The sequence below is a fragment of the Protopterus annectens genome, chromosome 3.part0 (assembly GCF_019279795.1).
Source record: "Protopterus annectens isolate FY-2018-M chromosome 3.part0, PAN1.0, whole genome shotgun sequence".
NCBI classification, from domain to species: Eukaryota; Metazoa; Chordata; order Ceratodontiformes; family Protopteridae; genus Protopterus; species Protopterus annectens.
Window position 1 is genome coordinate 770,678,210 of NC_056731.1, and position 27,284 is coordinate 770,705,493.

The 27,284-nt window shown below is 39.9% G+C and overlaps 1 protein-coding gene across 4 annotated transcripts in view; it reads right to left on the minus strand.

Annotated features, from left to right (window-relative positions):
* Positions 1 to 27,284, minus strand: part of LOC122796547 (collagen alpha-1(XV) chain-like) — a 1,635,928-nt gene that overhangs the window by 1,190,547 nt on the left and 418,097 nt on the right. The window contains exon 1 of one of the 4 annotated variants that reach the window (XM_044065113.1): positions 16,238 to 16,844. The exons of 1 other annotated variant lie outside the window; for it this stretch is intronic. In XM_044065113.1, the coding sequence (XP_043921048.1) occupies positions 16,238 to 16,613 (376 nt within the window). In that variant the 5' untranslated portion in view covers positions 16,614 to 16,844. Of the gene's footprint in view, positions 1 to 16,237; positions 16,845 to 27,284 lie in introns of those variants that run through there. 2 more of the 4 variants (XM_044065111.1, XM_044065110.1) reach the window with 2 other exon arrangements.

A 27,284-nucleotide genomic window follows, 5' to 3' on the forward strand; every position in this document is an offset into this window, starting at 1 on the left:
GTAGTCCAGGATAAGAGGGATGGAAGGTTGTGAGGTATTGCCCCCTCTGGACTGGCTCCAGGAGCAGAATCTTTTCCATTTTCCTGTGTAGGATTTTCTGGTGCTGGGCCTTCTGGCCTCTGTGATAATGTCTAGGACCTGTTTGCTTAACAGGGGCCCCTTGTTTACCTTTGGAGTATTAGCCATGCTGACAGTTTGAGAGTCTGCAGGTATGGGTGCAGCATTCCTGCCCCCCCCCACCTGAGTTAAGAGGTCTGAGATCAGGGGAAGCTGTCTGGGAGGCTATAAGGTCAGGCTGTGCAGTAAGGGGTACCAATGTTGTCTGGGCCAATCTGGAGCAATGAGGATGGCCTTTGGTCTCTCCTCCCTTACTTTGATCAGTACCTTGGGAATGAGATGCAGAGGAGGGAATGCGTACACAAACAGGGTGTTCCAGGGAAAGGTGGGCATCCACCTTCTGTGCTAGGTGGTGATACTCCCTGGTACAGAATTTTTTCAGCTGATGGTTGAGGTGCAAAGCAAAGAGATCCACCTCCGGAGACCCCCATGCCTGAGTGATTTGCAAAAAGATTTTTCTGTGAAGCTGTCCTTCATGGGGGGGTCCAGTAAGTTTCTGCTTAAGTAGTCTGCTAGGGTGTTGTTTATTCCTGGTAGGTATTGGGCTATCAGGTGTAGCCTCATGGAAGAGGCTGTCAGCCAGAGGTTCATGGCTAGCCTGCACAGAGGGTAAGATTGGGTCCCTCCCTATTTGTTGATGTACCACATTACTATGATGTTATCTGTTTTGATAAGGAGAACCTCTGGCTTGAGATGGGGTTTGAAGGATGTCAGAACCTTTTGTACTGCCATCATTTCCTTCTGGTTGATGTGTAAGGGAAGGTGCTGGGCATCCCGAAGACCTTGGGTGCACCTGCCTTTTAGGTGAGTGCTCCAAGCTATGTCTGAGGCGTCGGTGGTAATAGTCTGCCTGGTTGGGCGGTGGGTGAATGAAAGGCCCTTGTTCTGGGTGCAGGCCCATACCCACCACAGAAACTCTGCCCTTATACAGGGGATCAAAGGGAGAGAGGTCTTTAGGGGTTGAGAATGCTAACAATAAAAGTTCTTGAGGTACCACTGAATTTTTCTCATGTGAAGCCTGGCCAGAGGAATTAGAAGGATGAAGATGCCATGTATCCCAAGGCTTGCAGGAACTTCCTCACAGTGAGGTGACGTCTGGAAAACAGCTGTGTAAAATAGAGAGGCAGGAAGCTCTGCTTTTCTGGGGATATGAAGGCCATTTGGGATGCTTTGACCAGCAGTGCTCCCAAGAAAATGATCTTCCTGGAGGCTGTTTGCCTTGATTTCTTCTCATTGATGGTGTACCCTAAGGAGGTTAGGAGGGTTTTGACAAAGAGGAGGCCCTTGAGGAACTTTTCTTTGCAATCTGCCTGGATGAGGCATTCGTCCAGATAAGGGTAAATTTGTATATTTTTCTGTCATCAAAACGCTATGGCTGGGGCTAAGCATTTGATGATTATCATGGGAGCAGTAGATAAGCTAAAGGGTAGTGCAGAAAACTGAAAGTGTTGTGAGCCTGCTCTGAAGTGAAGGAATTTCCTGCAGGATTCCCTTATGGGAATGTGGAGGTAGGCATCTTTTAGATCCAGGGTAACTAACCAGGCATTTTTTGTCAGCATAGGCAGCAGCTGCTGCAAAGTTAGCATTTTGAATTTGGGGACCACCAGGAAGGTGTTCAGAATGGATAGATCCAGGATGGGGCACCAAGTGCCATCTTTTCTGGGAACAAGGAATAGTCCAGAATAAAAGTCTTTGCCTGTTTGATCTGAGGGGACAGGTTCTACTGCCCCTTGGGATATGAGAGTTTGGACTTGTTTCAATGCCTCTGCCCACCGATTTGGAGGTAAGTCTGGATACCCTCTTGGAATTGTGACTTCATTGAAGGAGAATTTGTATCACTGAAAAATGATCTTTAGGACCCATTGGTCATTGGTTTCAGAAAGCCAATTTTCTTTGCAGAGGGAGAGCCTTCCTCCTAGATTTTGGTGAGTGGTAAGACAGCAGAGGGGGGAAAGGGAGTCACTGAGAGTTTTTGCCATAGAGGGATGGCTTAGAACTCCCTGCCTTTGGAGCAGAAGGGGTCCACTGTTTGGTTCTCTGCTGACCCTGGGATAGGAGTCTGGGTGGTCTGTCCCTGCGGGGCCTTACCTTGCCCCTGTCTGCTAGGTGTAGGAAAGGACCAGTGTTTTGAGGGAAAATTCCTGCTGAACCTAGGAGATTGTACCTGAAGGAAGTATTTTACTGTTTGTATAGATTTTGCTTTGCCTTCCATCTTTTTAAGCACCTCTTCTGCTTTTGCTCCAAACAAGTGGTCCTTATCCAAGGGTGCATCAAGTAATTTAGATTTGACATGATCAGGCAGAGGTTGTTCCTTCAACTATGAATGTCTCCTAATGATAGATCCTGACACTGCTGCCCTGTATGAGGCTTCTAGGGTGTCATATCCACAATGTAATGAGTGTTTATCCACTTGACAAGTAGAGTGCAGTAAATCTGCTAACTCTTTCAAATTGGCACAGTCAGGAAATGTTGAAATCTTTTGATTTAATAGTTCCAACATGTGTTGTTGATATTTTAACATGTGGAACTGACAGTTGAGTGCTCTAATAGCTAAAGTTGCAGAGGTGTATACTTTTTACCCCATCTGTCCAGAGCTCTGGAGTCCTTGTCAGAAGGAATTAGATTCTTTGCAGAACCAGCCTTAGCTTCTTTTGGTCCCTGTGTAATGACCTCCAGGTCTGCAGTAGGATTTCTGTACAGGTATTTGTGAGAATCCAGTACTCTGTAATACCTGTCATGTGTTCTGGGAGCAGATGGGAGGGCATCAGGAGTTAAGCTGGATTCATGGTAGACATCATCAACCACCTCTAAGAATGGTGGGATGGACAAGGGTCTGTGCTGGGGCAGGTCTAGAAACTCTCTTAGTCTTTTCTTAGACTGAGGGAAGTCCTGGGATTCCCAGTGGAAATGTTCCCTGAGGGTGTGAAGGGTTTCCCCAAAGGAGATATCTTCTGGTGGGGAGGCAGAAGGGATGGATTCCTCTGCATTTGAATCCTCATAAGCAGTCAGAGGTTGTTGTTCCTCTTCAAAATCTGAATAATCAGACTCCTCAGAATCCTGTTCTGTTAGTATTTCAGGAGAAAGGTCTATTTTCCTTTTAGAAGGAGTAGCCTGACTACCCCTATTAAGGGTAATAAGATCCTTTGCCATTTTAAGCATTTGGGCTTGGGGTGGAGGAGCAGGGGTAAAATGGTGGCAAGAGGTAGTTTTCCTAGGAGTGGCCTTGCCTCTAGGCCTAAGAGTATACAACGGTCTGAGAAAATGGTAGTTGGAGGAGAAGACATCAGTTTTTGTCTAAATTCAGTAGTGCAAAAAACCTCCTCGGAAGCCAGTGCCTGTGTTGCAGCTCCAGACCCAACCAAGGCAGAGACAACCAAAGGCTTGGAAGGCAAAGAAGATTTCTGTGGCATACCAGACTCCAAAAGGGTCTCAGTAGAGGCCTGCAAAAGGTATTGAACTGGGCATCAGGGGCTGCAAATGCGCCTCACTGAATTCCAGAGAACTGATGACCTGCTTAGCGCTAGAGTCGTCGGAAGGCTTAGCCTTGTGTGGTCTGTCTCTATCTTTATCCTTACGTTTTTTTCGTAAAGTCTACGGATTGTTGGCTGACAGATGCCATTTTGGAATGAAAATACCTGGCTACAATAAGAGCTCTATGACGAATGGTTCTTGCATTAAAGAGGGCAGAGAACCGGCAATGGGGGATGTCGTGGTCTGGGCCTAAACAAGTGATGCAGTATGAATGGAAGTCTCAGTGTGGTCTTTGCTTTCCACAGGTGAGACAATTGTTAACTTTTTTGGACATTGTTTAGTACAAGAAAAAAGGATCCCCAACGGGGTAGTTAGTTTTAGACGTTTTCAGCTGTAATTCAAACTCTGGTAGCGACCGACTGGCATACTTGTGAACTGCTTCTTCTATGGGCTCCACGGCAAGAAAGACTGATGTAATGGCATCAGCTGCCTTCCTTTATAGCACTGATGACTTGATGTCAGGCAGCAAGCGACAGCAGCTGACGCAGAAAAACATTGACTCTGATATTCGGGCCGGCCGAGGGCTACCACAGCAGGGATAACCCACAGCTGATGACTGCAACAGTGAAACACGAATAACATCTATATGTTCCAAATTCAGTACATTAATTTGTCCAGCGACTAAAAAATTTTAATGATGTGTCTCAAAGTTCTTTTTTTTCTGCAGGGTCCCTGAGTAGATCCAGTGAGGGTTCAAATAGTGTACATACATCTTGTTAACAGCAGATCTATCCATGCTCCTTAACTCGATCAGTCCTGAATCCAGTGCCAGGGATACTCAGCTTCTGTATAGTGTTGAATGCACAATGCAAGTATGTGGCTGCCTGCTTTTCCTACTTCTACAAAAATGTGATTTTTCTTTTTAAAGGTAGAACATGTGGAAAGCTAACTGAAGCTGCTAAATACATATGTGTGTGTGTGTGTACACACACACATATATATATATATATATATATATATATATATATATATATATATATATATATATATATACACATATATACGCATACATACATACATACAAGTGTGTGTGTGTTTGTGTGTGTGTATACATTGTGTGTGTGTGTGTGTGTGTGTGTGTGTGTATAAACATATTTGTGTGTGTGTGTGTGTGTGTGTGTGTGTGTGTGTGTGTGTGTGTGTGTGTGTGTGTGTGTGTGTGTGTGTGTGTGTATGTACAGTGTGCACTTGTGTGTATGTACAGTGTGCATATTGTCCTTTTAGTACAAACTTTATTTGTTGTGCTTTTAAAGGTAAGTCTGTACCAAAATGCACTGCAAGTATTGTGCTGTTGGGCAGTGGGTTGTGAGATGCTGAAGTGTTACAGCTTTTATGCTGTGCTGCCATATTGTTTATATAGTTATGTGTTTACAGAAACTTAAGCTGGATTTTAACATTTCTGAGATGATCATCACTAGAAATAGTCTGTATTTCACAGCGACACCTGATAGTACAAATATAAAATGATCCTGCAGAAACTGAGGAATAAAGCAGAATGCAAGTTAAACTATAATGTCAATTTCTTCATGGGGTGCATAAAGAGATGGCTCCTGCCAAGCTGTCCTTTACTACTGTCAGCTCCTACATTTCTTAGTAATATGTTGTGCCTAAATCAGGGTTCCCTACAGATGACAAAACTGAATTTGGCTGTGAAGCTTCTCTCTAAATCATCTTTGTCAAATACCTCACTTACTGAAAGCTGGACCTTCAAGAGTAAAAGGGGGATTTTACAGCTGGGGGGGGGGGTCCCAGACCACCTAAACATAACTAACTCTGAGGTCGTAGTACATACATAGGTTATATTTTCTTGATGGGGTACTTTCACTGACCAATAGCTTCTTCTGTGTAGCCATTTCATTTTAGTCACTTGTTATGCTTCAGCCAAGACCACACTATCTTGTCTTTTCTCTGCTCTACTGCGCGTGTCCAGCTAAATATTTCCTCATGCCTTCAGACTCTATGTTCTCTTTACCATTTTGGTTATGTTGCATTCCATACTTCTTCCAGCCTATTCTCCCTTCTGTCACATGATAAACATAGCTGCTGACAATACTGGTCTTTCAACATCCTACACAATGAAGTGATAATTTTAGTGTCATTGAAACTCGCTACCATAACTCTGCGGTACAATTTTATTATCCTGTGATAACGGCCTCTTTCACTGAACTTTGTGATTTAATTGGTTTAGAATTTAATCAACAGGTGATGGTGGAAGACAAACCATTTCTCCAAAGGATATTGTTACAGCCACACTCCAAGCATGTACATTTGTCCTGAATCCACCCCATCAAAGTGTTCAGCCTAGTACAGTATGATTGAAACCATATCTGCTGTGCCTGTGCGCCATCCTGCACCATGTCTCTGTGGAAACAGTCCACCCATTTCTGAGCAATGCAATAATATTAATGTCATCAGCACAGAGAATGATCTTGATTTCCAACCCCAACAAGACATTAGTACAGCTATGTTAAAGCAAATATTCCCAGCACTGAATTCTGGGCCGCTGTAATGCTAACTACATTTTATGAATGTTTTTTCCAGAACTTACCACCCTGCATTTTCACTCTGTTAGTTAGTTTCCTATTCTGTTCATAGTTCCAGACCCAACATTGATACAGTGCCACTTAATGTAAAAGATTCTACTTAAGTTCAGAGGTATCATGTCCACAGAGGTCGAATTGTTTATGTCATTAGTGCCCTGGTCAAATAAATGGATCAAGCAGAGCTGGAAACCCTCAGTGGCAGGAGGCAGTGCTGGACACTGTCTATAAGAAAAATTAACATTTAGGAACTTTAATAACCTGGTACACAAAAACATCTGTATAACATGGCCGCATTAAGATCAGTACACTATCCTGGTAAACAATATAAATAAATAAAATAAAAAATAAATAAACCGTCCCCACATTTTCAAACTTAGATGCATACAGCTGCTCCATTTTTTTCCTACAGTCCCTTCTGTAAAAGCATAGCAGCACTATAAGACACTAAGTGTTTAATACCACTCCAGTGTCCATGGAGAGACTGACTTTAATGTTCAAGGAGTGTCCACAGAGAGTCACCACTGCAATGTCCAAGGAGAGATTGCACTAAAATTATAAAACAACAAAACTAAAGAAAACCAATGATAAAATATGACAGCGACAGAGATTCCACTATTCCGCCAGGGGTTTCATTATCTTGTGAGTGCTAATATCTTTCAAAAACCTTACAGGCAGCTTATCCAGACCTCGAGAGCCATGAATATAGCCAAAGTTACTTGCATTCTCCCCAGTTTGGAACAGCTCCTTCTTGGAAGTTCAAGGCTTGCAAATGTGTGCCCTTTGACTCTGAAATATAATGTATGATTACAGTGGCAGTAATGTCAATGTCAGAATTTATTTGAATGCCATTAAAGCATTCTTGCATGGAAGCGGGGTTAACCCCCCAGTATCTCCCAACATGTTGATCTTCTCTTTAGATATAGTAACTCTTACACTGGTGTACCTTTGGGGAAGCACTGGTACTCTGACATATCAAAACCTCAGATTTGGTATATATTTCCAGTTTTATCATCTTCATCACATCTATATGGATGACAATTACAGTCTGCAGTATTTCAACACCCCCCTCCCCGGTCACTAGGTACGCCTTGTTTGTGTATGTGGAAACACCCATGAATGATACTTCCCCATGCTGCCACCCACCTCAGTTCTCTTCTGTAAACATAGAAAAAATAACAAAGTTAGTACTTTTACAGGCCTCTTCCCATAATGCAAAGGGCATTTAGTTTCTCTTTTGTTTCTCAGTGTATTTAAGACATTTCTATACATCATTCTTATTCTGGCCTGCTGCATTGGCATCCATGTTGACATTTTTGTCATTTTTTCCCTTCATTTCTTATACTCTTCCCTGTGATTATCTGTTGAATAGATCAGTCTCTTAATCATCTCTTTACCCAGGAAAGCTGCCTCCTTTTCCGTACTTCCTTCCCATTTTCCTGACACATAACTTTGTTCTTATTCTCATTCTTTCCTTGATACACTGATGTAGTTTCCTGCCAGCCTTCCATGTTACCTTCTGCACGTTTCCCACTGTAGTCCCAGGTATCTGAACCACAATGTGAGCTCATGATTGCTGGACAGTAGTCCAAAGTTTCCCTGAATTGTATTTTAGTGAATGCTGAATGCTACTTCTACAAACTTAACCAAATAAAATAGCATTCAGTAAAAGGGAACATGACCTTTTTGTTATTTCCAGCATCTTAAAATTTCTTTCTTCCCCTTAATCCTTAATGTAACTATTAATCCCCTGTTCTGCTTAGTCTGTTCATAGAAGAGACACTACTGCATCATGGATATGAAACACAGCTATGTATTTTTATGTCTATTTCTCATATTCTGAAGTATCTTTTGTTATGCAGTTAATTTCATTTGCTTGCACCTTGATGTTAAACATTCATGTAATTTTGCCAAAAATAAAGATTATTGTGTAGTTTTGATTTTTCTTACTTTCACTGTTTACTTATTTTTTTTTTTCTGTGTAGGCATAGCCATAAAATGATATCACAGGAAGCATAGAACAGTGGCTAGCATACAAGCATAAAGCACTGTGAGTAAATATAATTTGTCAAGAAGAGCTTCTTACGTATATTGTGGTTTTACTGAAACAGCATCACTTCTGTTAATTTTCACAATACCTAGATGATGACTTGTCCTTCTAGGAAGCAAGAAACACATGCTTGTGCGGTGTTTACTCTTTCTAATATAAGTGGAATGCAAGTAAATACACTGCTAACTCTATTTGGTATGCATTAGTTGAAAGAGAGAGTTGCTGGCTAGTCTTTTTAGCTGGTAATGGGAGCCGACCTTTGGAGCTGTGCTTGCAGGATGAAGATTGAGCCCCACTACTTCTTAAACTGCTTCACTCAGACCATCCGGGCTTTATCATTCAGAGGCATACATTTGATAATATTTTTGAGTCTGCATCTGATACAGGAGGCAGAGCATCTTGAGTCCTCTTCGCTGGGGTGAGTTTGGATGCTGAGAAGGCTTTCAATAGGATGGAATGGGAATGCTTGTTTGAAGTGCTGAAAATATTTGCTCTATTAGATAAATTTTTATTTTCATTAAGCAATATCTACAGAGCGAGTTCTACCATAATTATGATGGGTGAGGTTTTATCTGCTTCATTTCACTTGTTCAGAGATAAATGGAATGGATGTCCAGTCTTTCCCCTTATGTTTTCTCTTTAGTCAGTGCCTCTTGCAAAGGTCCTTCAGAGAACAGAGATTAAGGAATTTCTCTGGATAGGTGAGGATGTTAAATTCTGAATGTATATTGATCAATTGCTGTTTTGTTTAACCTGTCCTGAGTGGCACCTTCAAATGTTATTTCTTTTGTTGGAACAATACAGGAAATTATGAGGCCATAAGTTTAATGTCAGTAAGATATAAATAACTGCAGTTAATTTTACACTTCTCTCAAGTTACTGCAATAGCTACCTTCACTTATGGGATCATTAATTAGTCAAGTACCTAGGGGATTTATAGCACTTTATCTGTTGTTAAATTGGTCAGGATTTCTTATGTAAAACTGTTGAAAACTGTTAAGACATTACAGGAAAAAAACATCTATAGTAAAGTTTTTGATCCTGATGGCTGTTTATATTTTTCACAATTCCTTAGTCTCAGATAGAGCAATTTTTACTGCAATTAAAAAGGTTTACTATCAATTCGTCAATCACAACTTGTGCAATTTTTATTTGTGTGAAAATGCTGATTCACACTATGTACACACGAGTACCACAATGTCGAATCGTACAACAGCGAATGCAATACAGCATTCTCTGTTGTAAGGTCTGACATGGTGGTACAGATCTCACTATAGTGGGGAGTGGGAAATGTACTGTTTCCCTCACTATAGTGCGATCCCAGAGTTTGTACATTAAAGTAGCGGGGGGTGCAGGGGGGCTTGCCTCCCTGCAAACATGTTATTTACTGTGCAACATACAGTAATGTTGTTCCCAAAAGTGTGGTTACTCTTCGAAAATGTCAACGTCGATATTTGCAGTCACCACACTTTGACTTTATTTCCGTTCGTTCTTTAGATTTTCGCGATTGTGGTTAAACATAACCACTATTCACTATTGTGCGATCCGGTTAATTGATAGCAAACCATTAAATACAGGTTGACATAATTTGTTTGGAAGATGGACCTAAAAATTCATGGACAAACCCATAATGCCTAGAGTAGGGATGGGGGGGGGGTAGAAGTGATAAGCTTTTATTTATATTGGTGAGCAGCACAGCTGAGGCATTTTTTGTTTATGATGTGATTCTTTTCCAGACCCACAATGGAAATTATTATGATAGGCTGAGCTAGAAAAGTAGCTGATATATTTAGTTCTGTTTCTTGTAAGATTAGAATATTGACTTGGAAATGTTTACATAAATCTTTATATACTCTCATTTGATTGCAAAATATGTATCCTGCTACATTACAACTTTGTTGGAGATATGAAGATTGGATGAAAGATATAGGATTATATATACTTTTGACTGTGTAAAACCTAATTTGTATCAATCCCTGTTGCACAGTCTATTATCTGACTTATGGACTGATTGGGTGCTTCTTACTCTAGGTGAATTTTTCTTAGGGACTCCAGAAATAGGAAAGTGGGCAAAATATGAATATTCTCAGTTATGGTAATTTCACTGCTTTTAGCTAAAAGAGTTATTACTAACTGATTTGTACCTATTTTGCATTTCTGGAATGCTGCCTACAAGACTAGCTAGACAGACCAAGCATTCCTACCACACTTCCAGAACCTATATGAGCACCACTAACAATTTAAAATCATAGTTTATACATCCTATGATTGTGCATCTGTACCTTGATCACAAAAAATACCCCTTACTATTGGAATTTTTTATGGAAAAAGGTAGCTTTACAAGTTTCATAAAAAACGTTGTCTGATTGGTAGCGTAAACGATCAGCTGATGAGGTATCTATGTAATGCTGCACGTAGTGCTGGCAAGTTCCAGAAGTCCTGCACATGCTGGTTAAAAAAATGCAAACATAAATGCATACTTTGTATGGCAAAAATTACTGCGTACCATCAATTCAAGTAATAATTCTTTTTAAATAGCATTAAAGCCCCAACACAAGCTTTGCACATACTCTTCAATAACTGTATCCACATAAAACAGCAGAACTATTTAGATGAATGTGATCAGCAAACAACCATTATCAGTCTGTGTCTGTTTCACAAAGCGTGTAGTCACATAAGTAATAAGAATAACAAAAGAAAATGGCTGTAATGTTGATTTATTTCAACAGAAGAATAAAGATTCATTTCTGTTTAATCTGAATAAATGATATTTGTTATTTTCTCACTGTACAGCACAAGAACAAGAACATAATGTATAGAAACTATTTACCAGACCAGGTGGAGAGAGAGATTCTATGTTATTTCAAAATTAACTGAAGAAAAAAAATTTTCTTCTAATCCCAGCAGATTGCGAAATGTGTGTTTTTATATCATGTGTTTGCCAGATATCAGATTTGCTTGTTCAAACTGTGGAGGGTATTGTTTCTCTGCTGACTAAGATCCCTCTTGTTCTTAGATATCAGTTTATTCCTTTTGTTATAATACCTGTTAATACTTGAGGTCCACCAGTGTTGGCTGTTTTCATGTGACGACTTGGTTTTGATCCTGTCAGAGTCAATACAGTTGTTTATCTTGTTATACAGGGTGTTTGTGTACTCCTCTGCATAGGCGTCATTGTTGGCTATGGTAACAGGGAGTTTGAAACTTTTCAAACTATCGCTTAGTGGGCTATAGTTTATTTTGGAGAAGTTTCTCATTTTTATTGTTTCTGCAGAGGAGTCAGATCTAATTGTTACTTCAAACAAGACAGATTTATGGTCTGACCTTACTAGGGATGGCAAAACAAAGGAGGTAGTGCAGTGACCCCCCCCCCCCCCCATTTTGGTGAGTACTAAATCCAGAGCATTTCAGCCCCTTGTGGGAGTGCAGACAAACTGCTCCAGAGTATTTGTATGAACAAAGTCCAGGAACTTCAGGGCAATCAAGCTTGTGCATTTGTACATCGCCCACTCAATAGAAGGATAGTTGAAATCTCACATGACCAAGGTGTTTGGCTGCATAGTGAGTGACTCAAACAAGTCTAGGTAGGTGGTGTGCTTCTCATGATTCATGATGGAGGACCTGTGGCTAGCATTGATGTGGTAGGGTGTTTTATATATAGTTACTTGGACCTGGAGTAACTCAATTGATTCATGCTGTGTAAACAGTCTGAAGGTGTATTGGGATTTAATGAAGATGGATACACATTCACCTTTATTTCTTTCACACTTGTTTTGAGGTATGAGCGTGTGGAAGGCATTGTAGCCTTGAATGGCTGGGGTGCTCCCTGTGGCCTTGAACTAAGTCTTGGTGACTGCATAGATGTCAGCATCTTCCAAGATGAGGACAGCTTCCAGGGAGTGCAGTTTCCTGTTCTGGCTCCTAGCAGTAAGCAGCACAACCTTGAGTTTGTCTGCAGTGGATTTTTTTACATTGGAAGTTTTGTTGTTTTGGTTTTGCCTGAAAAACGCACTATGGGGGAGGCAAGCATCTTTGCCAGTATTTGAAAGTCTAGAGGAAACAGGTGAAGATCATCTCTGGTAAAGTAGTATGGTGTGTCGGATATGTCTTCCCAGTCTGGCAGATACTGGATTGACACCAGAAGTTAAGCCAGTTGTTGAAGTCAATATTTTTTTGTTTATTTTGTGGCATCATCCTTGGTGAAGATAGAAAGCTACGTAGGGTTAGGGATATACCTGACTGGGACACATAATTTGAGAGCTCAGTCATGTCTCTCTTCATATAGTCCATGGAGGTACATCTCAAGTCATTCACCCCAACATGTCCTAAGACAGAGTCACAACGGCAATTGTTGTTGAGTGACTTGAGTGCAAGTGTGATTATTTGACAGATCATGGCACCTGACAGGCAGTTGACTGTGACTTTTTCTTTGTCTAGCCTGGTGAGGGGGACATCTGTGTGTCTCACTACGGAATCTCCTATGACTAGGACATTTGGTTTTGAGGTATTCTGCCTTACAGGCTTATTCCCTGAGACACTGGTATGTGTGTTGTTATGTGTAGTAGATTTTGGTCATATTCTAGTATGTGTGAATTGTTTGCTCTTGAAAGGTCTCTGGTCTTTTGGTAGGTTCTTAGTGTGTACCTGAACCTATAGGAGTTTATGGGTCATGATTGTATCTTGTGTGAGAGGAGAGGTGTGAGCACTGATAACCTGTTGATATCTTGTTTATTGTCACGTGAGAGGATTGATTCCAGTTTCATAGTATAGTTACATCTCTCACATACTGTATTTGTTCGTTGTATTAGGAAATGGTTGTTGGTATACATGAGGCAATTACTACATTGCCTCAGGATGCCCAAGTCAATCAGGTTGGTTGGAGAAATATTGGGAAACTGACTGTCCATTGTAGCAGGTTAAACTGTGAGTACTGTCAGGGGGTGGGCAAGTTAGATCAGCTTTTGTTCTAGGGTTAGCAATAGGACCTATTCTATTGAATAATCTAAATGGAGGTCGCTCAAAATAGTGTTCACACAAATGGCCCTTCACTCAAAATGTAGAGTAATTCACTTGCATTGCACAAAAGGGTGTCAACCAAGTGAACTGCAGTCATGTACATATATTACATAAGAAAGTTATCTCTATCTTTTTTGCATAATATCAGTGTACAGCAATTCACATGTACTATTTTATTAGGTCTTACACTGATCACACCTTTCAGTTTGCAATTATACATACTTGCATTATATAAGAAAGCCCACTCTTTTTTATACTGCATTAACTGAATTCAGGTACTAAGAATGTGCTATGTAATTATTATGTCTGCTTTGGAGTTTTTATAATGCATTTTTGATGTTGTCAGATTATTTCCTTTTATTACATATGCACTGACAATTTCTTCTTTTATAAACACTTGCATATTTATTTTAGCTTTTTTTCAGCCCAGGTTGTTGCTGAAAAGGGTTTTTGGACCGTTTCACTTACCTAAATTAGTAAATAATGAACTGTCACTATAGCTGTTCATTTCCCTGACAACCATCTGAGCCCCCATCCATTATCACTGCTCTGCTGTTCTCCCACTACTCACAGATTTACATGGATTCTAGCCATACATAACATACACACTGCGGCATCCAGAATTCATAAAAGATTGCTATCTGATTACTGCAATGTAGCTGCACTACATGTATGCAGTCTTATAAACCGTTATAGAGAGACTGAGAAATGTCAGACAATGGAGTGCTCCATCTAAGTACTGCCTCCCCAAACTGAAAAAAGGTGCATCTCAGTAATGTATCCCCCAGCTGAAAAAAAACTGTATCCCAGTAACTCTTTCAAATCAAATAGCTCACTAAACACTGCATCTAGTCTGGGGTGCTGGAATTTCAGTAAGTTACAGTATGTACAGTTCTTCCTCTGTCTCTTGGACTGAGGATAAATTACTGATATTCCCCAGCCATTTTTCTTGTGCTTGAAAACTTGCACATTTCATTTATCCCTTAGCTTTTGGATATCATAACATTCCTGTACTATTTCTCTTCAGGATCATGATCATTTTGTAGAAAGTCACAGAATATTCTGACCTACCACTATGTCACACTTTTAAATGTGCATTATCTTACTAGGATATCATTGTGTAGTACAGAACTTTCTGCATTTATTGTGATTTCTTTGCTTGCTATCCATTTAGTATCACATTTAACACTGGATGCTTATTAACTTTTTATGGGACATGATAAATAAAGGCTCCTATATTGCCTTGCCACCTTCCGCATTCCCCCTTTCCTCTAACTGGTTTTCACATTCCTGAGTGAGATGCCCCTTTTTCATAAGATATTTCACATAAACATGGATCAGATAGGATATTCTCAGTTAAAGGTATAATAATTTTTCTTCACGATCTTTCATTTTTAATGATAGACGGACACACCCTACTATACTAACTTGTCTTCTTCTACTAACATTTCAGACTATTATTTGTGTGCATTGTGCTGATTAATTATTTACACAGAAGGTCTAAATAAAGTTTACGTATCAGCAGTTATTATCCATTTGTAAAACATCTCCTTATTGAAATGTCGGTACACGAAATGCTGAGTGATGGCAAGTCTAAAATAATGACTGCAAACACAAGAGAAGAACAAACCTTGAAAATCGCTCCTCCTTCAAATTCCTTTTTGTAGGTGTGTGGGTAAGTCGATCCTGCACCCAAAAACTTATATATAACAACTCAGAGATTGCCATACCTCAGACAAAAAATTAAATATTCTGAGAAATGGCATTTCTGACTTAGTATATGTAAGTGTGATCTATTAGCCATTTATTTTGTGACTTGCTGTAGCGTGCTCCAACATTTCAAATGGTTACCTTGTAAAACACTGTTACCTCCAGTATACATTACCGAAGCAGAGCTCTAATTTAAACTTACCAAGTTTTGTCTTTAAATATGCATTGCTCAACTTTTTATTTGTGTGTGTTTTACAGTTTCTGGTCAGGAGCACTGAGTAGGATTACTGTATAGGCATGTCTTTTGAGCATTATAAAGCTAAATCACTCTCATAGTAAAACAGGATTTCAACAGTACCTAGGAAAACAATCTGAATTCTCTCTGCATCCATATTTTTTCATAGGCAATGCACAGAACTGTATTGCTATTTTTACTAGCATGCATTAAATACTAATGAATGTTTTTATTTTAAAATGCTAGAGCTGAGACATACATTGACATTTCTGTGAAATTATGTATAAAATCTTCTAGTGCTATAATACACACACACATGAAACTACTGACTGAGACACTGTACTCTAATAAGGACAGCAGTGCAACTGAGGTTATTAATTCTGTTATGACAGTACAATGCACTACAATCCACCTACATATATCTAGTCACTGCCGACTTATTTAGCCAGAGAACAATAGTCTTCTATTATTCCTGTACCAGTTTAATAAACTGGTAGACCTAGGTGTCAATCAAACATACTTTGATTGACGGAGAACCTCAATGAATTCCTTCACATGCTTGTTCTTCATGAAAAAAGCGCAGACACGCTTCATTTAAGCATTCTCAAGCTGATTAAAAGAGCAACCATAATTAACAACAACTAAGCCATGCTGTTAAAATTATAGAAAAAATCAACAAAATAAAGCATGATGCAACCTATTTCATCAGTTGTCGTGTTGTATTTTTGCATAGAATATTCAAATAACAAAAAGACAAACACCAATACATAGGTGAAAAAAATAAAATCATTACTAATAAGCCAAATTAGTCTCCTCTATAAGCAAACTCATTCTTATTTACGTTTGGCTACCTAACTAAAGAAGTTCCCAATTCTCAGTATTCTGCACATCAACAGTCACACCCTATAAAACCCTGAAAAGTCTTGTAGCTGGAATCTTCTAAAAATCAACGTTTTCTATTTATTTTATCTTTACTATAATTATTCACACAATCATTATTCAGTGTCTGTCATGACAAACAGTTTCCTTCCACAGTACCTTTTGGTTTCCTCTTTCGCTGACCTCTCATTCGTAAAGGAATGCGTTCTTGTACTACGCTCGGGGTTTTAACTGCTTCTTCTTCTGGGACACCTGTAAGTCCTACAGTAGATGAAATAGGTTCAGGTGGAGTGCCGCTGTTATTCAGAATGATGGCTGAAGTCACCAACTCCCTTGTTTCTGGCTGGGTAGAAACTGATACAGTGCTTGTATCTTCAGTTACAGCCGACACTCTTGTTGTCCAAGTTGTGGCTTTGGTAGTGATTGGGGAAACTGTAGTCTGTGAGCCCCATGGTAACCAATTCCTCCACCACTGTCCTTCTGTTAAGCCACATAGTACTAGTAAGCTACACAGACCAAGTACTCTTGTGAGCATATTTGGGCTTCAGCAAACACTTGTAACTTTTAACAAGTGCTGAATCACAGCCTGAGGTTGTCAGATGCTGTGCATGATTTTTCCATTGCTTTGCCTCAGCAAGGTCTTGGAAATGTTTAAGTTTGGGGAAAAAGTTGCACAGAGCTGTTACGCATTAGTGCCGGACCATAAGAAGAAATGTAGGAAGGTGTTCACAAGTTGCAGTAAAAGTTATCTGGATTCCATTTGAAGCATTTCTAGCCAATTAGTTCCATCTGTTACATAAGCACAAGTCAGCAGACTGCCTAGCTCTTTTGTAATGGAAATAAAAGGCATGTCAGAAGGGGTTCCTGTAACAGAAGGAATGACCCAGAGAAGCCCCTTCTAATAAACAGCATTCATTACTTTAGAAAACAGTGAACAACAAGGTCTGTACTCATCCCCCTAACTGCAGTACTGAATGCACTGTGAATACTTTACTACGTGAAGTGCATACATTACCAGTAGCAATGGTCAAAAAGAAAAAAAAAAGCTCAAATGCCTACTTTAAAATCTGGTATCGTGGGCTAAAACTAGCAACATCAAATGTGGCTACTCAGCAGATATAGCAGACACCAAAGAAAAATCCCTTGTGGATACAAAATAGTTTAGGGGTGTTTTGGAGAATCTGCTGGAAGTGCTCAGTCGGCCATTGTAATGTACAACAATTTAGAATTATGATGCAATCACAGGCAGCTACTGCTGGGGGGGGTTGCTGCTGTTGTTCTAATTTCTGGTCCACAGTTTACTTGTCCAGAAAAGTTCAAGTTAAGAAACCATCTAGCCTGCAGTGAGATCTATATAAATATCCTTGTTAAAAAGTGCCAGCCCACACTGTTTAGATATGTGTATAAGTTTGCCTTGCATGCTTTCTTCACCTAGTCTGCATTCATTATTATGTTTTATGTCACTTTATGTATATGGATAAAACCAATGACCTTTTGGCTGTATACACTGTGACTGTCTTATTCTCTTTTATTATTTTTAGTAATTTTCTTTTTCATCCAAGGATGGAATACATAAGAATGCAATATCCCTTTCAGTGTACATGTTTAGAGATGTGTGATGCTCTTAGTTAATTTTTTCCTTTCTTTTTTTCTTCACATTTGTTTTGGTCCTCCTCAGAGTTTGAGCAGCAAGTTCCATCATCACCCCATCAACCCTCTCCTTTCCTTTCCTTTCCTTTCCTTTCCTCTCCTCTCCTCTTTCATTTTCCTTTCCTTTCCTTTCCTCTCCTTTCCTCTCTTCTCCCTTTCCTTTCCTTTCCTTTTCCTTTTCTTTCCTTTTCTTTCCTCTCCCCTCCTCCCCTTTCATTTCCTTTCGTCTCATCTCCTCTCCTCTCCTTTCCTTTCCTTTCCCCTTCCTTTCCTTTCCTCTCCTCTCCTCTCCTTCCCTTTCCTTCCCCCTTCCTTTCCTTTCCTCTCCTCTCCTCTCCTTCCCTTTCCTTCCCTTTCCTCTCCTCTCCTCTCCTCTCCTCTCCTCTCATCTCCTTTCCTTTCCTTTCCTCTCCTCTCCTCTCCTCTCCTTCCCTTTCCTTCCCTTTCCTCTCCTCTCCTCTCCTCTCCTCTCATCTCCTTTCCTCTCCTCCCCTTTCCTTTCCTCTCCTCTCCTTTTCCTTTCCTTATCTTTCCTTTCCATTCCTTTCCTTTCCTCTCCTCTCCTCTCCTCTCCTCTCATCTCCTTTTCCTTTCCTCTCCTTTCCTTTCCTTTCCTTTCCTTCCCTTCCCTTTCCTGGCTATTTGCTACTTTACATCATCAATTTTTTGATGACTGAAAAAAGTTTTATAGATAATTGGGAACAAGGTAAAAGGAATTGAAAAGCCACCAAAAAAGAAGAAATAGATACATTTTGGAGAAATATTTATGAATATCCTGTGGAACATAACAAAGATGCTAAATGGATAGAAGCAATAAAAGACAGAATAAGAAGTTCAAATGTACAGGATATAGAATGGGATGAAGTAACGACCAGAGAAATTGAAACAAGTTAAGGAAAGCCTGGACCTGAAAAACCTGAGGCCCAGATGCAGTATCTAACTTCTGGCTAAAAGTACACTAAGGCACTGTACGAGCACATCCACTCATGCATGAATCGTGCCATCCCAAATAGAACCAAAATGCTCTCATCCAAAAAAGGAAGCCAATCTGGTGGTCCCCTGCCATAAACAAACTTTACAACAAAAGGAAGAAACTTTTGCAGAAAAGAGGAAAATCCCAGGATGCAAAAAACTCCCTTACTAGCCTCAGTAAGAAACTGAGATGCCTCATAAAATCCTCCAAAGCTAGTTACGAAAATAAAATTGCCAAAGATTCCAAAGACAACCACAAAGCATTCTATAACTATGTCAAGAATCTAAATGGCAATGCTCAGATCTGCTCTGAGCTAAAACAGAATGGCATTAAATATACTGATCCGAAGGATATTGCCAATATCCTGGCAGATCGATTCAGTGCCAACTTCACCCCTCTCCCCCTAAATGGCCCATCTCAATACCGGAAGATTGCCAAATTCCAGTAATAACGGCCACACAGGTACAAAACGCACTCTCTAAAGCCAAGAATACAGCATCCATGGGACCAGATAACATCATGGGCTGTGTACTACATGAACTACAATATGAACTGGCACCTCACCTAGGTGTCATGTTTAATCATAGCCTCACCTCAGGTTTCGTGCCCACTGAGTGGCGCAGAGCTACAGTTATCCCAATCCACAAGGGGGGATCCACCTTGGATCCCGGAAACTACCATCCCATCAGTCTGACAAGCCTTATCTGCAAGGCCATGGACCGTATTATCATGGAACTTATAAACAAAGACATTGGCAACCTTCAAACACTGGACCCCACCCAGTTTGGGTTTGTGAAGGGCCGATCTTGTCTCCTGAACCTGATTGACTTCTTTGAATCAGTCTCCAGAGCCATGGATAAGGGTAAGGTGGTCCACACAGCCTATCTAGATCTTGCCAAGGCCTTTGACACCATCCCCCACTCTGGAATCATAGATAAACTTACTAAGTTGGGCATTAATCCCTATGTCACTCAATGGGTTGCTAAATGGCTTACTGATAGAACCCACACTGTAAAAGTAGCCAACTCCAAATCCAGCTCCAGACAAGTGACAAGTGGAGTACCTCAGGGTTCAGTCCTGGGGCCGCTCTTGTTTGGCATCTACTTCTCTGAAGTACAGGTCAACACTAAGGGACTCTGGCTAACAAAGTTTGCAGATGACTGCAAACTGGGAGCCATTATTGAATCCCCAAATGATGTGGATACTCTACAAAAGGGCCTTACAGAAACAGATGCTTGGTGCCAGAGCCATGGGCTCAAGCTCAATGCCAAGAAATGTATTTTATCCCCTTTGGGAAAAAACATGTATCCATGAATTACCATATAGGTGGCAGTACACTAAACACAGAAAGTGTGATAAGAGACTTAGGGACACAGGTGGACAGTGGTCTCACCTTCGATAACCACATTGCCACAACAGTCAGGAAATCCTTCTATGTGGCACACCTCATCACGAAGGGCTTTTCATCCAGAAAAAAGGAGGTCATTGTCCCACTGTACTCATCCCTCATTAGACCCATTATAGAATACAACGCCCCATTTGGTATGTACCTCTCAAGACATCTGCAACAACTGGAAAGGCCTCAGAAATACCTCACTAAAAGAATCACAGGCCTAAAACAGATGCCCTACACTGACCGCCTTAAAAAACTCCAGCTATACTCTGTCGCATATCGTCTACTCAGAGGCGATCTCTGCTTAACATACAAGGCCATGTCAAACCCAGAGCTGTTGGACATGCTACACTTAAAGAAATCCCAATCCCTCAGAGCTACACGCTCCAGGGATCTAAACCTTGTCATCACAATAAACAAAACATGCTGGAGGGATAGGTTCCTGACCCAGAGACTCCCCAGACTCTGGAATAGATTGCCCATACATGTCAAGCAGAGTGCCTCTTTGGACCTCTTCAAGAGGAACCTTGACGATTGGATGGGAGGAAGGAAATTCACCCCAGGGATCACGTCAGTCACCCTGCTAGACAGGGGTCCAGGAAAGTAAATAATGTGGGAAGAAATAGCCAGGGAATTGATATGGCTAGGCTTGTATAGGCCCTAGGGCTGATAGCCTAGTACCAACCTATGAACCTATGAACCTATGCATGAAGATTTAGCCATGAGTAAGAACTATTTATATGCACACCCCAAACACACACTTGCCTGCCTAACAACAGGAAAAACAATGCTCCTGCTTAAGAGTAAACCTACCCGCTACCCTAAAACTATAGACCAATAACTTGCCTTCTGATGACGTATAAACAATACACTGGAATTGATGCAGCCAGAGTTTATACTTATTTAGAAGAAAACTCAATTATGGCAATAGAACAAAAGGGTAATAAAAGGAAGTCTTATGGAAAAAGGATCATTTGTTGTTAAATAAGGTCACAGTGGAGAACTGTAAAAAGGGAAAGAATCTAAGTATGGCATGGATAGATTACGAAAAAGCATTTCACAGTATCCCACATTCATGGATAAAAGCGTGCTTAAAATGTAAATGATCCACCCTACACTAATAAACTACATCACAGTGACCATGAAACAGTGGCAAACCACTTTGCAGTTAAGCTATGATAAAGGAGAAATTATTATTCCAAGGATAAGAATCCAAAGGGGGATATTCCAGGGTGACTGTCTGTCACCACTGCTTTTTTGTCTTGCCCTTAACCTGTTAAGCTGTCTGGTTAACAGATTAGGTCATGATTATAATTTGTCTCCCAGAAAGCAACAATGTATAAAGCCTTCTCATCTTCTTTTTGTTGATGATTTAAAACCACATAGTTCATCAGATGAGAAACTGAAAGCACAACTGCAAGTACTATTTCAGATGATATAAAAATGTCATTTGGTCTTGATAAATGTGCAAAAGCAACATTTAAAGCAGGAAAAAGTACAGTTTTGTACCTACCATAAATGTAGATGTTTGAGTGTTCACCCTGCTGCAGTCATCACACTTGGGTTATCCTGCCGTCAGGCGGTCCCTCAGTTGGCCCGAATTCCAAAGTCTTGGTCCGGCGTCGGTTGCTGTCGCTTCTTCCCTGACGTCAGTGCACCAGGGGTATATAAGAGGCATCCGACGCCATTTTCTTCAGTTTTTCTTGCCCCAGATGTCAGGTGCCCCCAATAGGTAGGCAAAAAAAAAAAAAAAAAAAAATATATATATATATATATATATATATATATATATAGCTATATAAAAATAAAACAAAACCCTTAGGCACAAGCAAATACACCACAGAGGTAGTATAGGATAGAGTGGTAGAGATAAGTTCAGCTAGATCAGAGGGGATGGAGGGAGGGTAACCTGGACTGCAGCAGGGTGAACACTCGAACATCTACATTTATGGTAGGTACAAAACTGTACTATGTTCATCGTGTTACCCTGCTGCAGTCATCACACTTGGGTTGAAGAAAAAAAAAAAAAATGAAGAAAAAAAATGCTCTGTGCTGTAGCTAAAGTCTTGCCAAACCAAAATAGTCCAAATTAGAAAAGAAAAATTGGCAAGACAAGGCTGTAAAATAAATTGTTTTAATAAAAACAACGACAAATCCAAACACTGGTAATAAAAACAACGACAAATCCAAACACTGGTAAGCGCTTTCGGGTTCTCCAACCCTTCATCAGACAAACAAAATAGCACTGGTCTTTACATTTAAACATACTGACAGCCAATCAAAAACAAACATTCCTAATACCTTACCCGCCTATTTTGTAAGGCAGGTTTTAAGGGAACAATTTCATTAATACCTGGATATTTATGTGATCCCAATGTTATAATCCATTTGGATTCAAGTGTCTCAGTAAGCAATTTTATATCCCCCCCTCTTACTCCTAAACTCACATTGGTAATGACCTTGAATAAAAATGTATGTGTGGGGTTATCCATCAAGTGCCTATAAAGTGCATTGTGCTGATCTTTGTTTCTTATGCTGGACAGGTGCTGTAAAATCCTGACCTTAAACATGTTGTTTGTCATCCCTACATAGTAAACCAAACACTGTGTACACTCAGCCAAATAAACCACATTGGTGGTTCTACAAGTGGCTTTGGCCTTAAATTCAAATACCTGTCCTGTAATTGGATGCTTGAAAATGTTGGACCTATTGATACTACTACATGCTTTGCAAGTACCACAAGCTACCGTCCCTGTTCTAGTGATCAGTGGTTTACTAACAGAAACTGTTTTTTCTCTACAAAGTAAGTCCTTAAGATTTTGTTGTCTGTAACCAAAAAAGGGTGCTTCACCTATCAGAGTATCTAATTTGGGGTCACTTCGTAGTATATTCCAATTTCTTCTGACTATACCCTGTATATCCTCGATGTCACTGCTATGTGTAAAATAAAGCCTAACCCCATCATGTCTTTTGTTCTTCTGATGTTTTTCTCCTTCCATTAGACCTTGCCTCAACCAGGGTTTATAATCATCATTTCGTCTCTTAAAACCAAGATCTATCTCTCTGCTGACCATACCCTCATTATAACCTCTCTGGCCAAAACATGCTTTTAGGTTTCCTACCTCTCTATTGAAATCCCTATCATCTAGGCATAATCTAGAAGTTCTACACACTTGGCTTTTTACTATGTTGGGAAACATATGGCGAAGTGCATACTATCATCGATAGTAGATGATTCTTCCAACAATCTTTTATGTAACATGGAAATGTACCCATCCAAGGTATAGCTTATCTTAACATCTAAGTAATCAATTTGTTCCCTGGAATATTTTAAAGTAAATCTTAAAAAGGACGTGGTGGAATGAAGATATTCAGAAAACTATACAGTTCAACTATGGTGCCCTGCCAAAAATAAATATGTCATCTACAAAGCGTACGTAGGTTCCTATGTGTGGTTTCCATCTATCATTATTAAAGATATTATTCTTCTCCCAAAAGTAAAGAACCAAATTTGCATATGTATTGGCACAGGGGGTGCCCATGGCTACCCCCTGTGCCTGCCTATAAGCCTGCGAACCACCTATGAAAATATTATTTTCCAAAGTGACTCCCAACAACCTACATATCAGTTTGGTTGTAGAATCCTTCACTCCCATTTCTTTTAGTACATACTCTATCGCTCGTATACCATAGTCATTACTTATAACAGTGAAAAGATTTTGTACATCCAGAGTCACCATAATGCTGTTGATGTAATTTTGTTTAAGTTGAAAATCTCTTACTACCTGCAAAAAACCCTTCGAATCCTTCAATATAGAGGCCACCTTATCCACGTAAGGTTTCATATTGCATTCTAACCAAATAGATACATTTTCTGTGACCCATCCCCTTCCAGATACAATGGGTCTAAGGGGAGGGTCATAAAGATTTGTGGATTTTGGTAAAGCTTTAAACACAGGTGTAGTCGACAGCGACCATCAAGAACTTTAACAAATCATCATCAATCATCATTTCAAAATGAAGACGCTTTAATTCTTCATGTACTCCTTGAACTATCCTAACTATGGTAACAGGGTTAATGGGGATGTAAGTGTTATTGTCAGATAACAGATCCTGCAATTTCTTATCATACAGTATTTTGTCAAGTACGACAATAGCTCCCCCTTTGTCCGCTCCCTTAATAACAATCTCTTTATTATTAGATAAATCAGCTAAAGCTTTCTGCTGTGCTGCAGTTAAATTAAAGAACTTACTTTGTATTCCCTCACTGAAATGTCTTCTCAGATCACATTCACATCTATTTATAAACATATTCATAGCAGTAGTAAACGGAGGTATGAAAGTACTGGGTTGCCTCAACATTGTGTTGGTTTCACTGCTAGTGGATTCATTAGAATACGAGTTCAGCAAAGGAGTTGATCACAAAGGAGCAACCTGACCAGTTAAGGCGAACAGCAGCACAACAGGAACCGGACACTGTGGAAGTAAGGAAGGAGCAGTTCACATCAGCGACTGCTAATGCGGGTGAAACGCCAAGATTACTGCAAGCAACAGGAACAACTAGCTTGTTAAACAACGAGGGCTTAGAACTGAGGGGTTCTAATGACTTTTATACAGAGAAGGGAGCGCGTCCTAAACATGAGCTAACACGACAACGTTTTTTGGAGTGTTTGCCAGCCCCAGTAAAGAAGCGTACACCGTGGAAGAGATCACACAGCGAAGGGAGAGATCCCAACAAGAGGAGAAGAACTCTGGAGTGACTAGTGATATTTGTCATGGTATGGTGTACAATTTATCTTCATATACTTTGACTGAGGATGAGTTGTTCGTCCTAAACAAAGGTTTGACTTTTGTGCCAGGAAGGACTAGTGTGTATAGTGATGTAGTACTTGATATAGCCCTTTTTTGTAGAAATCTAGCCCTAAAGAGTATGTTTTATAATGCTTCTAATGAATCCACTAGCAGTGAAACCAACACAATGTTGAGGCAACCCAGTACTTTCATACCTCCGTTTACTACTGCTATGAATATGTTTATAAATAGATGTGAATGTGATCTGAGAAGACATTTCAGTGAGGGAATACAAAGTAAGTTCTTTAATTTAACTGCAGCACAGCAGAAAGCTTTAGCTGATTTATCTAATAATAAAGAGATTGTTATTAAGGGAGCGGACAAAGGGGGAGCTATTGTCGTACTTGACAAAATACTGTATGATAAGAAATTGCAGGATCTGTTATCTGACAATAACACTTACATCCCCATTAACCCTGTTACCATAGTTAGGATAGTTCAAGGAGTACATGAAGAATTAAAGCGTCTTCATTTTGAAATGATGATTGATGATGATTTGTTAAAGTTCTTGATGGTCGCTAAGCCGACTACACCTGTGTTTAAAGCTTTACCAAAAATCCACAAATCTTTAAGTGACCCTCCCCTTAGACCCATTGTATCTGGAAGGGGATGGGTCACAGAAAATGTATCTATTTGGTTAGAATGCAATATGAAACCTTACGTGGATAAGGTGGCCTCTATATTGAAGGATTCGAAGGGTTTTTTGCAGGTAGTAAGAGATTTTCAACTTAAACAAAATTACATCAACAGCATTATGGTGACTCTGGATGTACAAAATCTTTTCACTGTTATAAGTAATGACTATGGTATACGAGCGATAGAGTATGTACTAAAAGAAATGGGAGTGAAGGATTCTACAACCAAACTGATATGTAGGTTGTTGGGAGTCACTTTGGAAAATAATATTTTCATAGGTGGTTCGCAGGCTTATAGGCAGGCACAGGGGGTAGCCATGGGCACCCCCTGTGCCAATACATATGCAAATTTGGTTCTTTACTTTTGGGAGAAGAATAATATCTTTAATAATGATAGATGGAAACCACACATAGGAACCTACGTACGCTTTGTAGATGACATATTTATTTTTTGGCAGGGCACCATAGTTGAACTGTATAGTTTTCTGGAATATCTTCATTCCACCACGTCCTTTTTAAGATTTACTTTAAAATATTCCAGGGAACAAATTGATTACTTAGATGTTAAGATAAGCTATACCTTGGATGGGTACATTTCCATGTTACATAAAAAAGATTGTTGGAAGAATCATCTACTATCGTATGATAGTATGCACCCTCGCCATATGTTTCCCAACATAGTAAAAAGCCAAGTGTGTAGAACTTCTAGATTATGCCTAGATGATAGGGATTTCAATAGAGAGGTAGGAAACCTAAAAGCATGTTTTGGCCAGAGAGGTTATAATGAGGGTATGGTCAGCAGAGAGATAGATCTTGGTTTTAAGAGACGAAATGATGATTATAAACCCTGGTTGAGGCAAGGTCTAATGGAAGGAGAAAAACATCAGAAGAACAAAAGACATGATGGGGTTAGGCTTTATTTTACACATAGCAGTGACATCGAGGATATACAGGGTATAGTCAGAAGAAATTGGAATATACTACGAAGTGACCCCAAATTAGATACTCTGATAGGTGAAGCACCCTTTTTTGGTTACAGACGCAACAAAAATCTTAAGGACTTACTTTGTAGAGAAAAAACAGTTTCTGTTAGTAAACCACTGATCACTAGAACAGGGACGGTAGCTTGTGGTACTTGCAAAGCATGTAGTAGTATCAATAGGTCCAACATTTTCAAGCATCCAATTACAGGACAGGTATTTGAATTTAAGGCCAAAGCCACTTGTAGAACCACCAATGTGGTTTATTTGGCTGAGTGTACACAGTGTTTGGTTTACTATGTAGGGATGACAAACAACATGTTTAAGGTCAGGATTTTACAGCACCTGTCCAGCATAAGAAACAAAGATCAGCACAATGCACTTTATAGGCACTTGATGGATAACCCCACACATACATTTTTATTCAAGGTCATTACCAATGTGAGTTTAGGAGTAAGAGGGGGGGATATAAAATTGCTTACTGAGACACTTGAATCCAAATGGATTATAACATTGGGATCACATAAATATCCAGGTATTAATGAAATTGTTCCCTTAAAACCTGCCTTACAAAATAGGCGGGTAAGGTATTAGGAATGTTTGTTTTTGATTGGCTGACAGTATGTTTAAATGTAAAGACCAGTGCTATTTTGTTTGTCTGATGAAGGGTTGGTGAACCCGAAAGCGCTTACCAGTGTTTGGATTTGTCGTTGTTTTTATTACC